At 49.5% G+C, this 16,292-nt stretch overlaps 1 protein-coding gene across 6 annotated transcripts in view; it reads left to right on the forward strand.

Moving 5' to 3' along the window:
* Window positions 1-16,292, forward strand: part of LOC125700310 (protocadherin alpha-C2-like) — a 168,839-nt gene that overhangs the window by 51,187 nt on the left and 101,360 nt on the right. Inside the window, exon 1 of one of the 6 annotated variants that reach the window (XM_048960812.1) lies at window positions 4-9,720. The exons of the other annotated variants lie outside the window; for them this stretch is intronic. Coding sequence (XP_048816769.1) covers window positions 7,162-9,720 — 2,559 coding nt within the window. The 5' untranslated portion in view covers window positions 4-7,161. Of the gene's footprint in view, window positions 1-3; window positions 9,721-16,292 lie in introns of those variants that run through there. 6 annotated transcript variants of the gene reach the window in all.

The raw sequence follows: 16,292 nt of genomic DNA on the forward strand, positions 1-16,292 counted from the left end.
GCAATCCGGGGCCTTTCGCCTAGTCCTTTGTGCTTTCTTTCTATTCTTTTTTGCTTTCTTCTTGTTGTCCCCTCTTTCCTTTTCTCTGCTTCCTTTGTTCACTTCCGTTTTCCACGCGGGACCTTGGAGTTCTCACAGCTCTGTTCTACTGCTGTGGAACTCTGGCAGTGCCTGCTGGTGGCTTGCGTTCTCTGTTTTGATTTACTTCCTGCAAGTGTGTTGTATCTAGAATTTTCTCTCCATACGTGATTTTGTTAGAGCTTATTGTTTTCTTTCTGTAACGGTGGTGTCTTGCTCATTCTCACCGATTGTTTTTACTCTAACCTAGGTTAGACAAGCACTAGTGGACACTATTCCACTTGAACTTGCATCCTTTATTTGCTGTGCAATTTATGGATGTACTCTGGCAATTGTGTGAAGGTGTTTGTTTTAGTTTTGCATCTGCCATTTTATCCATCCCAGATGTCCTTAGTTGTTGATCTGGAACTTCTTTCTGCGGCTTGCTCTTTTGTTCTGGAGTTTTCCTTTGACGGAAGAAAGTCATTTGCATAGAGCTCCTGTGTCACAAGGCTTCTGCCAAGACTGATCCTAATAATGAACAGCATTGAAGGATCATTCAACATGAAGGGTCATTGTGGTATTGTTGATCCATGGGGCACTTTCCTCTTGTAATAATGTGGAGTGTGACTGTGCTGGTAACAGGTCTGTTTGTTTCCTTCATTCTCCTTTGCAAGAGACACATTTCAGTGTATCGATGGTTTGTTGAGCATTGTGCCTGAGTGTGGTGAGCCTCCATCTGCATCAGATCGTCAGTCAGAGTTGTGATAGTAGGGAAGTCCAAAAGTGATTGTGGATTTTTCCTGTATCCTTTCCAAAGCTGTAGTCTGTCCTTATAAAGTCTTGCAAGTGCCTCTGTTGTTTCGTTTGGGAGAGGAGTGCAGGGCTGTTGCTGAGTGTGCTGGTGACCTCAGAGTGCTGACAGTGATGTCCCTTTGGTGTGTCTCTCATGCATCAAGTGAATGATGCAAAGCAGTGAATTTTTGTTTGGAATGTTGGGAGCGGGGATGGCTCAGGGTACTTCTGTAACACTTTTCTGTAGAGTGAGCACTCAAGATGTTTTCAATGAAAATGGATTGCTTTTTGCTTAGTTTATTATTTTTGTCATTATTTATTGGAGGGACATGTTTTGGGATGTAACCTGTTTTGACTTCTGATTGCCATTTGTGGTTCTCAGAGGTGATTGTAGGTCCTGGAGCTGTTAGTGCACGGGGCTGTGTTTATTGGAGTTCTCCTGCAGCTGGACACGAGGCTTTCATTGCTTGTGACGTTCTGTCCCAGACAGACATCAGTGCCTCTTTTGAGTTGCCATGTCGCATTATTGACTCTACAGATCCTGTTAGTTGATGGTGTGCTGCATTTCCAGGTGGGCTGCTGAATGTCAGGAATTCGCAAAGGCTTGGTCTTGAGGCAGCAGTCCAGCATGTAGTATTCACCATCATTGGTCGTGATTGCTATATTATCAACTATGGTTTCTTTTCAGAAATTCTTTCCTCTTCTTCTTTCTTTATTCTTTGATGGAGATGTGATGCAAGGTGACAGTTGTGGCTGGAGATATTTCTGATTGTAGACTTGTGTTTTGGCAAGATGTATTGAACTTCTATTGATGTTCTTTTAGTATTTGCATCAGTAGTTGTACCTTCACAAAGCGCCCGCGCCATTTTTAAAACCAAAAGTTTAAAGGGCATCCTTGGAAACCCACCTATACAGTTCAGATGACACATAAAGATGTCTTACTCGTTAATATTAGAAATTCCTTTGCTTTGCTGTGTGTGGTGACTCCATCAGAATTTGCAGGAGCATTGCAAAATATTGAGGGTTGTCCACAGAAGGTCCGCCAGGCTCTGTGTGTGTGTGACGCTGTTTGTTTGGTGTGGTTGGACTTCTTTCTCTGATTGGTGGGATGGTTCAGGGAAGGGCAGTGTCAACGCTGGATCGGGAAGGGGAGTAGAAGCTGGAACAGAGGCTGCTTGTCTTCTGTATCCATTGTTCAGAGTGGAGTTTGGAGGTTACCAGGGGCCGTGAGAGATGGGAGGCCTTCCAGATGTGGCGGCTGTTCATTGTGTTGACGTGACTGCACGGCACTGTCTTTGGATGTTCTGAATGTGTGTCTCTCTCTGTAGTCATGAATCCCTTCGGCTCCTCTTGGCTTTCCTTAACTGACTGTAGTTAATTGTGTCATGTCTGAGTAATGGATGAGTGAGATCCCAGGAGAGTTCTATGATGTCCTGTGTGTTTTGGCGCTTGTGCGTGAGGCTGAATGTGAGTGAGGTGAGACTGCTGATAGCCTCATCCTTTCAAGGTGTGATGATGTCCAAAGAAGAGAATTCAACACCTTCCCTGTCCTGCGGCTCTGTAGCTTCCACGTTAATATTTCAATTTCTGTATCCTCTTGGTTTTCCTTCCTGGACTCATTCTGCACTGTAGTCCTGTTTTGGAAGCAATGTGCAGTCTGGCCTTTCAATTTTCTCTTTCCAAGCATGAGCACTTGCTGCTCAGGTCGAAGGAGTCACCAAGATGGAGTATTGTGAAATGAAGTCCATTTTTTTCTTCCATATTTTAAGATGCTGTATTCTTGTTGGTGGCCACAGTCGTGAAGCTGTGTTCACTCCCCACATCTCTGCTTTGGGCAAACCATGCTGGTGTCTACCGAGTTCGTGTCATCAGAAACAGAGTTCTCCTTTTTGCTGATCCATCATACAAATAGTCCTGATATGTGGATTTCATTGGCACGTGTGGGTGTTTCTTTTTTCACTCTTATCACTTTAATACCACAAGGAGTTTTCGGAGAGGATGGCGTAGCACAACCATACTGTGTGTTCTATTTCCATGCATGATATTAGCAATTTGAAATGGAGACTTATGGAATAATAAACAAAGGTAGAACAAGTACTGAAAGAACAGTTTTTCCACGCTAGGCAAATGCTTGTTAAAGCGGGAAACTGTAGAGGATGTTGCAGCGTTGTTTCAATGTATGCTGTGGTGCCAGGCTTTCTTGTCTCCCATGAGTGCAGATAAAAAGAATGTGATTATTTCTGTGTGCCTTAAAAGATGTTGTTGCAAAGGGTTAAGCAATTCCTCCCACCAAATGCTGTCTTCCGCTTTGGCATCTGCCTGATGTAGGAAATGTGTTTGGAAATGGGATGTGAGATGCAGAATGCTGCCTACTTCTAGATGGAGGTTTCCTCCAAGTTTTGGGAATGTTACTCACAGCCGTGCCAGTACTAATGCTACAAGCTGTAAGAAGTCAGATGTAATTCTGCTTATAGTTTCCACATGAAGTTGCTTAGTAGGTGCAGAACATTCAGAGAGCAGTTGCTGTTGTTGTGAAGAGGCTGGCAGACTGTGTGTGCTTCTGCAGCTACCCAGCTGTTGGTGCTGTCAGTGATGAGGGAAGGTGAAGGTGTGTGCATCCATGGGTCGTGATGAGGGTGGGGCGTAGAGCCGTGTGCAGGCAGTGGGGTGGATCAGTGTGCATGTGTTGTGATAGCCATCATGTGAGCAGCACCAAGTGTGGCCTGGCTGTTTGATCCTGGGAGTTTTTAGCAGTGAAGAGTCTTGTGTGAGGGAAGTGATGATGCTTGGTAGATTAAATGGTGAATCGATCACCAAGAACTGGAAATGCTTGACTGGAGTTTGTATTTGCCCTGGCCTGAGATGGAGGTTGCAAGAATTAATTGTGGAGAAGAGGCGAAGTACACTGTATTGCCTGGCCTGCTTTCTCTGAATACCTCCAGAATTTCATCTGTTAGACAGTATCATGAAAGGTCTTGAGTCATTCCTTCTGTCATTGTTCCTTGCACTATGTGTTTGAATTGACTCTCTGCTGTTTTCCTTGGGCATCTGCTTTTCATTATATAGAGAAAAAAACAGAAAGGTGAGCAGCACAGTGATATTGTCTTCACCGGGTCATGGGGAGGCCTTCCACCAAGTGACAGTTGACTGCAAGGCCATCTGTGAGGTGTGATGAGCCTCACTGTTGTCTTAGCCGTTGGATTCTGTGTGTCATCACTCGCTGTAGTTGCAGCATTCCTGCTTGAGAAGTCATCTTCCTAACGTGCCTTTATTCACCTGTGTTTGAATGAGGAATGATGTTTTTCATACATGAATTTTTCCCAATGTTGATGATTCTAGCTGAGTTCTTTGTACCCTGTGATCTTCTGTCTGCTGATATTTCTCCTCTGGTTGGGAAGAAGCTCTCATGTATGTTAAAGAGGCAAACAGTGTGTTTAGCTGTAGTGCATTGGGACCTTTCTGTTTTCTTGTCCTACTTTATGAATCTCACTCAGCATTTTTTCTTCTCTCACACTGGAAATACATTGCTGAGAGAGGATGAGATGTAGTGTGCTGGCTTCTGGCTGCTGTCAGATGGCGCCCCTTTGAGCAGCTGACCACGAGTCTGGGGTTGGATTTTCTACATTTGTGATCTCAGGTTGTGATGGAGTGAATGTCGTTAGCTTTCAGGTCTCCCTGTTGCGTCCATTGTGATAGATGTGTGCCAGGGAGCACTGTGCACTGATCAGTGATAGTGTTCTTTTTCTTAATAGGGAGCAACTATGGCAGCCATACTAAAGGTAAGTTGTTCATGTTAAAGAACATGCGGTCAGCAGACGACTGTGCATTTTCTCACTGTGTTGTTGGGGTATTTTTATGTTGGAGAGTTTATTCTTGTCTTGTGCCATGTATTGGTTTTAGCCTTCTGGTAATCACATCTATACCAGTTCAGGTAAAATGGAAATTCATAGAAGAAAAGCGATACATCCCTATATTTTGACTTTGAACTCATGTGGTACAAATCAAACCCCACTGGCATCAAGGAGTACATATGGATCTGGACTCCAGGCATCATTACTGTTCCACGGTAGCCTGACAGTCTTTGGATCTAAAGTGGCAGATTTACGCATGGACCAGTGGTAAGTTGGAGATGAAACCAAAGAGAAGCATGTTGCTTGAGCCTTGGGCCATCTTTGATGTTATGAGCTGTAAAACATGAGGATGTGAGTTGCTCACTGCCTTGGCCTGACTGCTGCTGTTGTGCAGTGCTGTAAGCAAGGGTTGTCAGAAGAGAGCTGTGTAGGTAGGTGGTGTTTCTTTTTTTCCTGTAGTTTCAGTGACAGGGCAGAGAAGAATGGTAAAGTTTAGCTTCTGGGTCCAGCATGCTTGTCCACCAACATGTGTGCAGCAAATCTGAGGACAAATTGAAATCTTACATGCACATAAAAAAGGATAATCCACAGAGACCAAACCCAAAATATCAACCTGATCTTGTCTGAAGGAAACATCTTGAAAATCAGAGTGTGTTTGCATTTCTGCCCACCCATGCCCAGTGAGCACTTCACAACAATGTCCCTTTAACTCGATGCTGTTCATCCATATGTAGTGAGAGATCTGGCAGAAGTGACCACCAAACCACTCTCTGTCATGTGTGAAAGGTTTCTAGCTGCTGGATTCACTTTCACTCAGCATCTTCTTTACTTATCTGGATGAAGGCATTGACTCTACTCTCAGAAAGTTTGCTGATGATACAAAGCTGCTAACAGAGTCTGACTCAGCGGAAGGCTGTGCTGTCACTGAAGGAGACCTGGACAGACTGTCAAGTTGGGCATAGGGGAACGTGAAGAGGTTCAACATGAGCAAGTCTAGAGTCTTGCATGTGGGAGGAATGCTTCAAAATGCATTTGGAGGTGATCTGCTGGAGAGAAGCTGTGCAAAGCTGAGCAATCTCTGTGCAGGTGGCCACCAGTTTGGTCATGAGCACTAGGTTGCATTAAAAGGAACGTGGCCAGCAGGTTGAGGGAAGTGATCCTTTCCCTCTGCTCTGCCCCTGGAGCACTGTGTCCAGTTCTGGGCTCAGCAGTTCAAAAAAGGCAGGGACCTCCTAGAAAGAGTCCTGCAGAGGATGACTAAGATGATCATTGGCATGGAGCATCTCCAGTACACAGAAAGCCTGGAAGACCTGGCTCTGCTCAGCATGGAGAAGAGAAGGCTGAAGGGGAATCTCATCACTGTTTTTAAACATCTAAAGCGTGACAGACAGGTCAATGGGGTGGACAGTTTTTGTTGGTGAGCAATAATAAACAAATGGCAAAGCTGACAAACTGGAACATAAGGAAGTTCCATTCAAACATAAGGATGAACTTATTTATTGTCAGAGTGACAGAACTCTGGAACAGGCTCCCCAGGGAGGTTATGGAGTCTCCTTCTCTGGAGATACGAAAGACACGTCTGGATGCTTACCTGCACAATCTGCTGTGGGGAACCTTTCAAAGCATGGGGGTGGACTCAGTGATCTCAAGAGGTTGCTTAGAAACCCATCAATTCTGTGATTCCCTGATTCTATGCCCGTGAGTGGAAGAATCTCTTTCCACGTGCCTCTTTGTGCTGCATCCTTGCAAGACAGACAGCAACAGGCTGCGGATCACTGCTTCACAGTGGGTATGGAACAAGTGATTGTTGAGGGTATTTTGCAGTGAGAAATGTCTTGAAAGACACTTGAATAGAGCATGGTTCTACAACAACAGAACAATGATCTCAATATTCGTATGATGAGCCCCACAAACCAACGAATTCATTCAATACATTTCATGTCTCAGCCATTTCAATTGGAAAACGGGTGTGAATGAAGAATTGGTGACTCGTTGCATTCCAAGGATATGTACTTGTGCTGAATGAGAACACTGAAGGTTATGGAGGATTCGTCTTCGGGGGGACAAAAAAAAATAAAAACAAAAAAAAGGAAGAAAGAAAAAAAAGTTAAAAGAAGTAAACTGATGTGTGTAAGGAATGGAACATAACGAAGTCGTATGCAATCCAGCGTGAGACGCAGAGAAGCACAGAGGCAATTCCGTTCGCGAGCCACATGATGGCGCTGTGAGCTAAGGAACGCGCGATGCGATGCGATGCGATGCGTTGCGATGCGAGGAAGGGAGGGGAACACCTTCCGGTGCCCATGGCAAAGAAGGCAGAGCGAGAGCGAGCGGCGGGGAGGAGGAGGCGCGTCCCGTGAGGAAGGATTGTGTCGGCGAGCGCGGGCGGAGGGTTTGGAGCAGGCGGGTCGGGAGGTGCGCGGCGCGGAGAAGGAGCGGTGCGGCGGCGTAGAGGGCGATGGTCGGCGGTGGAGCGGCGCGGCGGAGCTGGGGGGCCGCGGTGCTGGTGCTGCAGGCGGCCTGGGCGCTGGGCGGCGGTCCGGTGCGCTACTCGGTGCCGGAGGAAGCCGAGGCCGGCACGGTGGTGGGGCGCCTGGCGCAGGACGTGGGCCTGGAGGCGGGCGAGGCGGAGGCGCGGCGTCTGCGGCTGGTGTCGCGGGGCGGGAGGGCGAGCGTGGAGGTGAGCGGGGCGAGCGGGGCGCTGGTGGTGAGCTCGCGGCTGGACCGGGAGGAGCTGTGCGGGAAGAGCGCGCCGTGCGTCCTGCGGCTGGAGGTGCTGCTGGAGCGGCCGCTGCGCGTCTTCCACGTGGAGGTGGAGGTCACCGACATCAACGACAATGCCCCGCGCTTCCCCGCCGCCTCCAAAAACATCAGCATCGCGGAACTGTCGGTGCCCGGGTCGCGTTTCCCGCTGGAGGGCGCATCGGATGCGGATATCGGATCGAACGCGCAGCTCTCGTATACACTGAGCCCCTCCGAGCACTTCGCTTTGGATGTGCAACGAAACGATGATTATTTGGAATCCTTATTCTTGGTGCTGACGAACCCGTTGGACCGGGAGTCGCAGTCGGAGCACCGCTTGGTGCTGACGGCGAGTGACGGGGGCAGGCCGGCGCTGACGGGCACGGTGCAGCTGCTGATCTCGGTGCTGGATGCGAACGACAACGCGCCGCAGTTCAACCAGTCGGTGTATAAAGTGCAGCTGCCGGAGGACGCGGCGGAGGGGACGCTGGTGGCGCGGGTGGCAGCCACGGACCCGGACGAGGGAATTAATCAGGAGTTTTCCTTCAGCATCGTCGGATCTGTTCCTGCATCTCAGAAAGATGCATTCAGCATTGATCCGCGGACGGGGGAGATCCGGCTCCGAGGACTGCTTGATTATGAGGCAGTGCATTTACACGAGTTGCAAATCGAGGCGAGAGATAAGGGGACGCCTCCGTTGTCGGGCCACTGTAAGGTGGTGGTAGAGGTGCTGGACGTGAACGACAACGTGCCCGAGGTGTGGGTGACGTCGCTGTCGGTGCCGGTGCCCGAGGACGCGGCGCTGGGGACGGTGGTGGCGCTGCTGAGCGTGTCGGACCGGGACTCGGGTCCGAACGGGCGGGTGCGGTGCGCGGTGGTGCCGGCGTCGCCGTTCGGGCTGGTGGCGACGTTCGCGGGCTCGTACTCGCTGGTGCTGCGGGAGGCGCTGGACCGGGAGCGGGTGTCGGAGTACGAGGTGGAGGTGCGGGCGGAGGACGGCGGGGCGCCGCCGCTGCGCGCCAGGCGCGGGCTGCGGGTGCCGGTGTCGGACGTGAACGACAACGCGCCGGCGTTCGCGCAGGCCGTGTACACGGTGCTGGCGCGGGAGAACAACGCGGCGGGCGCGGAGCTGGCGCGGCTGTGGGCGCGGGACCCGGACGAGGCGGGCAACGGGCGCGTGAGCTACTCGGTGTGGGAGGGCGGCGCGGGGATGGGCGCGGGCTCGGGCTCGGGCTCGGGCTCGGGGTGGCGTCCGGCGTCGAGCTACGTGTCGGTGGAGGCGGAGAGCGGGCGGCTGCGGGCGCTGCGTCCGCTGGACTACGAGGAGCTGCAGGTGCTGCAGTTCGAGGTGCGGGCGGTGGACGCGGGGGAGCCGCCGCTGTGCGGCAACGCCACGGTGCAGCTGTTCGTGGTGGACGAGAACGACAACGCGCCGGCGCTGCTGCCGCTGCCGCTGGCGGGCGGCGGGCCGGGGCCGTGGTCTGCGGGCGAGGCGGCGGAGCCGGCGTGGCGGGCGGCGGGCTCGGCGGGCTCGGCGGGTTCTCCGGGCTCGGCGTCGTCGTCGTGGTCGCTGTGGGCGCGGGCGGCGCTGGGTGCTCCGGCGGGGCAGGTGGTGGCGAAGATCCGCGCGGTGGACGCGGACTCGGGCTACAACGCGTGGCTGCGCTACGAGCTGCGGGAGCCGCGGGGCGAGGGCCCGTTCCGCGTGGGGCTGTACAGCGGCGAGGTGAGCACGGCGCGGGCGCTGGAGGAGGCGGACGGCCCGCGGCAGAGGCTGCTGATCGTGGTGCGGGACCACGGGGAGCCGCCGCGCTCGGCCACGGCCACGCTGAGCGTGTCGCTGGTGGAGGGCGCCGAGGCGGCGCTGGCGGCGGCGGGGGCGGGGGCGGTGTCGGCGGGGGCGGGGCCGCGGGCGGCGGCGGGCGCGGAGGGCGGCTCTGCGGCGGCGGCGGCGGCGGCGGCGACGAACGTGTGGCTGGTGGCGGCCATCTGCGCGGTGTCGAGCGTGTTGGTGCTGGCGGCGGTGCTGTACGGGGCCGGGCGCTGTGCGCCGCGGGCGGCCGTGCCGGCGGGGCCCGGGCCGGCGACGCTGGTGTGCGCCAGCGAGGTGGGCAGCTGGTCGTACTCGCAGCGCCAGAGCCGGAGCCTGTGCGTGGCCGCGGCCGCGGACGGCGCGGGCAAGAGCGACCTGATGGTGTTCAGCCCCAACTGCCCGCCGCCGCCCGGCCCCGCGCCGAAGGAGACACCGCACGAGCCGCCCTCTCTGCTCGACACGGTCAGTGGCAATCCGGGGCCTTTCGCCTAGTCCTTTGTGCTTTCTTTCTATTCTTCTTTTTTGCTTTCTTCTTCTTGTCACCTCTTTCCTTTTCTCTGCTTCCTTTGTTCACTTCAGTTTTCCAGGCGGGACCTTGGAGTTCTCACAGCTCTGTTCTACTGCTGTGGAACTCTGGCAGTGCCTGCTGGTGGCTTGCGTTCTCTGTTTTGATTTACTTCCTGCAAGTGTGTTGTATCTAGAATTTTCTCTCCATACGTGATTTTGTTAGAGCTTATTGTTTTCTTTCTGTAACGGTGGTGTCTTGCTCATTCTCACCGATTGTTTTTACTCTAACCTAGGTTAGACAAGCACTAGTGGACACTATTCCACTTGAACTTGCATCCTTTATTTGCTGTGCAATTTATGGATGTACTCTGGCAATTGTGTGAAGGTGTTTGTTTTAGTTTTGCATCTGCCATTTTATCCATCCCAGATGTCCTTAGTTGTTGATCTGGAACTTCTTTCTGCGGCTTGCTCTTTTGTTCTGGAGTTTTCCTTTGACGGAAGAAAGTCATTTGCATAGAGCTCCTGTGTCACAAGGCTTCTGCCAAGACTGATCCTAATAATGAACAGCATTGAAGGATCATTCAACATGAAGGGTCATTGTGGTATTGTTGATCCATGGGGCACTTTCCTCTTCTTGTAATAATGTGGAGTGTGACTGTGCTGGTAACAGGTCTGTTTGTTTCCTTCATTCTCCTTTGCAAGAGACACATTTCAGTGTATCGATGGTTTGTTGAGCATTGTGCCTGAGTGTGGTGAGCCTCCATCTGCATCAGATCGTCAGTCAGAGTTGTGATAGTAGGGAAGTCCAAAAGTGATTGTGGATTTTTCCTGTATCCTTTCCAAAGCTGTAGTCTGTCCTTATAAAGTCTTGCAAGTGCCTCTGTTGTTTCGTTTGGGAGAGGAGTGCAGGGCTGTTGCTGAGTGTGCTGGTGACCTCAGAGTGCTGACAGTGATGTCCCTTTGGTGTGTCTCTCATGCATCAAGTGAATGATGCAAAGCAGTGAATTTTTGTTTGGAATGTTGGGAGCGGGGATGGCTCAGGGTACTTCTGTAACACTTTTCTCTAGAGTGAGCACTCAAGATGTTTTCAATGAAAATGGTTTGCTTTTTGCTTAGTTTATTATTTTTGTCATTATTTATTGGAGGGACATGTTTTGGGATGTAACCTGTTTTGACTTCTGATTGCCATTTGTGGTTCTCAGAGGTGATTGTAGGTCCTGGAGCTGTTAGTGCACGGGGCTGTGTTTATTGGAGTTCTCCTGCAGCTGGACACGAGGCTTTCATTGCTTGTGACGTTCTGTCCCAGACAGACATCAGTGCCTCTTTTGAGTTGCCGCGTCGCATTATTGACTCTACAGATCCTGTTAGTTGATGGTGTGCTGCATTTCCAGGTGGGCTGCTGAATGTCTGGAATTCGCACAGGCTTGGTCTTGAGGCAGCAGTCCAGCATGTAGTATTCACCATCATTGGCCCTGATAGTGTAAATATCAGTTATATTTTCTGTTCAAAAATTCTGTCCTCTTCTTCTTTCTTTGTTCTTTGAAGGAGATGTGATGCAAGGTGACAGTTGTGGCTGGAGATTCTTCTGATTGTAGACTTTTGTTTTGGCAGGATGTATTGAACCTCTGTTGATGTTCTTTTAGTATTTCCATCCGTAGCTGTACCTTCACAAAGCGCCCGTGCCATTTTTAAAACCAAAAGTTTAAAGGGCATCCTTGGAAACCCACCTATACAGTTCAGATGACGCATAAAGATGTCTTACTCGTTAATATTAGAAATTCCTTTGCTTTGCTGTGTGTGGTGACTCCATCAGAATTTGCAGGAGCATTGCAAAACATTGAGGGTTGTCCACAGAAGGTCCGCCAGGCTCTGTGTGTGTGACGCTGTTTGTTTGGTGTGGTTGGACTTCTTTCTCTGATTGGTGGGATGGTTCAGGGAAGGGCAGTGTCAACGCTGGATCGGGAAGGGGAGTAGAAGCTGGAACAGAGGCTGCTTGTCTTCTGTATCCATTGTTCAGAGTGGAGTTTGGAGGTTACCAGGGGCCGTGAGAGATGGGAGGCCTTCCAGATGTGGCGGCCGTTCATTGTGTTGATGTGACTGCATGGCTCTGTCTTTGGATGTTCTGAATGTGTGTCTCTCTCTGTAGTCATGAATCCCTTCGGCTCCTCTTGGCTTTCCTTAACTGAATGTAGTTAATTGTGTCATGTCTGAGTAATGGATGAGTGAGATCCCAGGAGAGTTCTATGATGTCCTGTGTGTTTTGGTGCTTGTGCGTGAGGCTGAATGTGAGTGAGGTGAGACTGCTGATAGCCTCATCCTTTCAAGGTGTGATGATGTCCAAAGAAGAGAATTCAACACCTTCCCTGTCCTGCGGTTCCATAGCTTCCACGTTAATATTTCAATTTCTGTATCCTCTTGGTTTTCCTTCCTGGACTCATTCTGCACTGTAGTCCTGTTTTGGAAGCAATGTGCAGTCTGGCCTTTCAATTTTCTCTTTCCAAGCATGAGCACTTGCTGCTCAGGTCGAAGGAGTCACCAAGATGGAGTATTGTGAAATGAAGTCCATTTTTTTCTTCCATATTTTAAGATGCTGTATTCTTGTTGGTGGCCACAGTCGTGAAGCTGTGTTCACTCCCCACATCTCTGCTTTGGGCAAACCATGCTGGTGTCTACTGAGTTCGTGTCATCAGAAACAGAGTTCTCCTTTTTGCTGATCCATCATACAAATAGTCCTGATATGTGGATTTCATTGGCACGTGTGGGTGTTTCTTTTTTCACTCTTATCACTTTAATACCACAAGGAGTTTTCGGAGAGGATGGCGTAGCACAACCATACTGTGTGTTCTATTTCCATGCATGATATTAGCAATTTGAAATGGAGACTTATGGAATAATAAACAAAGGTAGAACAAGTACTGAAAGAACAGTTTTTCCACGCTAGGCAAATGCTTGTTAAAGCGGGAAACTGTAGAGGATGTTGCAGCGTTGTTTCAATGTATGCTGTGGTGCCAGGCTTTCTTGTCTCCCATGAGTGCAGATAAAAAGAATGTGATTATTTCTGCGTGCCTTAAAAGATGTTGTTGCAAAGGGTTGAGCAATTCCTCCCACCAAATGCTGTCTTCCGCTTTGGCATCTGCCTGATGTAGGAAATGTGTTTGGAAATGGGATGTGAGATGCAGAATGCTGCCTACTTCTAGATGGAGGTTTCCTCCAAGTTTTGGGAATGTTACTCACAGCCGTGCCAGTACTAATGCTACAAGCTGTAAGAAGTCAGATGTAATTCTGCTTATAGTTTCCACATGAAGTTGCTTAGTAGGTGCAGAACATTCAGAGAGCAGTTGCTGTTGTTGTGAAGAGGCTGGCAGACTGTGTGTGCTTCTGCAGCTACCCAGCTGTTGGTGCTGTCAGTGATGAGGGAAGGTGAAGGTGTGTCCATCCATGGGTCCGTGATGAGGGTGGGGCGTAGAGCCGTGTGCAGGCAGTGGGGTGGATCAGTGTGCATGTGTTGTGATAGCCATCATGTGAGCAGCACCAAGCGTGGCCTGGCTGTTTGATCCTGGGAGTTTTTAGCAGTGAAGAGTCTTGTGTGAGGGAAGTGATGATGCTTGGTAGATTAAATGGTGAATCGATCACCAAGAACTGGAAATGCTTGACTGGAGTTTGTATTTGCCCTGGCCTGAGATGGAGGTTGCAAGAATTAATTGTGGAGAAGAGGCGAAGTACACTGTATTGCCTGGCCTGCTTTCTCTGAATACCTCCAGAATTTCATCTGTTAGACAGTATCATGAAAGGTTTTGAGTCATTCCTTCTGTCATTGTTCCTTGCACTATGTGTTTAAATTGACTCTCTGCTGTTTTCCTTGGGCATCTGCTTTTCATTATGTAGAGAAAAAAACAGAAATGTGAGCAGCACAGTGATATTGTCTTCACCGGGTCATGGGGAGGCCTTCCACCAAGTGACAGTTGACTGCAAGGCCATCTGTGAGGTGTGATGAGCCTCACTGTTGTCTTAGCCATTGGATTGATACGCTGATATTTCTCCTCTGGTTGGGAAGAAGCTCTCATGTATGTTAAAGAGGCAAACAGTGTGTTTAGCTGTAGTGCATTGGGACCTTTCTGTTTTCTTGTCTTACTTTATGAATCTCACTCAGCATTTTTTCTTCTCTCACACTGGAAATACATTGCTGAGAGAGGATGAGATGTAGTGTGCTGGCTTCTGGCTGCTGTCAGATGGCGCCCCTTTGAGCAGCTGACCACGAGTCTGGGGTTGGATTTTCTACATTTGTGATCTCAGGTTGTGATGGAGTGAATGTCGTTAGCTTTCAGGTCTCCCTGTTGCGTCCATTGTGATAGATGTGTGCCAAGGAGCACTGTGCACTGATCAGTGATAGAGTTCTTTTTTTTCTTAATAAGGAGCAACTATGGCAGCCATACGAAAGGTAAGTTGTTCATGTTAAAGAACATGCGGTCAGCAGACGACTGTGCATTTTCTCACTGTGTTGTTGGGGTATTTTTATGTTGGAGAGTTTATTCTTGTCTTGTGCCATGTATTGGTTTTAGCCTTCTGGTAATCACATCTATACCAATTCAGGTAAAATGGAAATTCGTAGAAGAAAAGCGATACATCCCTATATTTTGACTTTGAACTCATGTGGTACAAATCAAACCCCACTGGCATCAAGGAGTACATATGGATCTGGACTCCAGGCATCATTACTGTTCCACGGTAGCCTGACAGTCTTTGGATCTAAAGTGGCAGATTTACGCATGGACCAGTGGTAAGTTGGAGATGAAACCAAAGAGAAGCATGTTGCTTGAGCCTTGGGCCATCTTTGATGTTACGAGCTGTAAAACATGAGGATGTGAGTTGCTCACCGCCTTGGCCTGACTGCTGCTGTTGTGCAGTGCTGTAAGCAAGGGTTGTCAGAAGAGAGCTGTGTAGGTAGGTGGTGTTTCTTTTTTTCCTGTAGTTTCAGTGACAGGGCAGAGAAGAATGGTAAAGTTTAGCTTCTGGGTCCAGCATGCTTGTCCACCAACATGTGTGCAGCAAATCTGAGGACAAATTGAAATCCTACATGCACATAAAAAAGGATAATCCACAGAGACCAAACCCAAAATATCAACCTGATCTTGTCTGAAGGAAACATCTTGAAAATCAGAGTGTGTTTGCATTTCTGCCCACCCATGCCCAGTGCATTTCATGGTACCTCTGCATCTGACAGGTTTTGTCTGCAGGGAAGTGGTGACTTACTGACAGTACTCTCAGTTTGTTCTTGCTCTGCAATCTGTTATCTTTGAGCACCTCATAGCAATGTCCCTGGAGCCCAATGGTGTACATCCACAACTGATGAGAGATCTGGCAGAAGTGAGCACCAAACCACTCTCTGTCATGTGTGAAAGGTTTCTAGCTGCTGGATCCAGTTTCACTCAGCATCTTCTTTAGTTATCTGGATGAAGGCATTGACTCTACTCTCAGAAAGTTTGCTGATGATACAAAGCTGCTAACAGAGTCTGACTCAGCGGAAGGCTGTGGTGCCATTGAAGGAGACCTGGACAGACTGTCAAGTTGGGCATAGGGGAACGTGAAGAGGTTCAACATGAGCAAGTCTAGAGTCTTGCACGTGGGAGGAATGCTTCAAAATGCATTTGGAGGTGATCTGCTGGAGAGAAGCTGTGCAAAGCTGAGCAATCTCTGTGCAGGTGGCCACCAGTTTGGTCATGAGCACTAGGTTGCATTAAAAGGAACGTGGCCAGCAGGTTGAGGGAAGTGATCCTTTCCCTCTGCTCTGCCCCTGGAGCACTGTGTCCAGTTCTGGGCTCAGCAGTTCAAAAAAGGCAGGGACCTCCTAGAAAGAGTCCTGCAGAGGATGACAAAGATGATCATTGGCATGGAGCATCTCCAGTACATAGAAAGCCTGGAAGACCTGGCTCTGTTCAGCATGGAGAAGAGAAGGCTGAAGGGGAATCTCTTCACTGTTTTTAAACATCTAAAGTGTGACAGACAGGTCGATGGGGTGGACAGTTTTTGTTGGTGAGCAATAATAAACAAATGGCAAAGCTGACAAACTGGAACATAAGGAAGTTCCATTCAAACATAAGGATGAACTTATTTATTGTCAGAGTGACAGAACTCTGGAACAGGCTCCCCAGGGAGGTTATGGAGTCTCCTTCTCTGGAGATACGAAAGACACGTCTGGATGCTTACCTGCACAATCTGCTGTGGGGAACCTTTCAAAGCATGGGGGTGGACTCAGTGATCTCAAGAGGTTGCTTAGAAACCCATCAATTCTGTGATTCCCTGATTCTATGCCCGTGAGTGGAAGAATCTCTTTCCACGTGCCTCTTTGTGCTGCATCACAGTGGGTATGGAACAAGTGATTGTTGAGGGTATTTTGCAGTGAGAAATGTCTTGAAAGACACTTGAATAGAGCGTGGTTCTACAACAACAGAATAATGATCTCAATATTCGTATGATCAGCCCCACAAACCAACGAATTCATTGAATACATTTCATGTCTCAGCGATTTC

This window comes from Lagopus muta, chromosome 14 (genome assembly GCF_023343835.1).
Source record: "Lagopus muta isolate bLagMut1 chromosome 14, bLagMut1 primary, whole genome shotgun sequence".
NCBI classification, from domain to species: Eukaryota; Metazoa; Chordata; class Aves; order Galliformes; family Phasianidae; genus Lagopus; species Lagopus muta.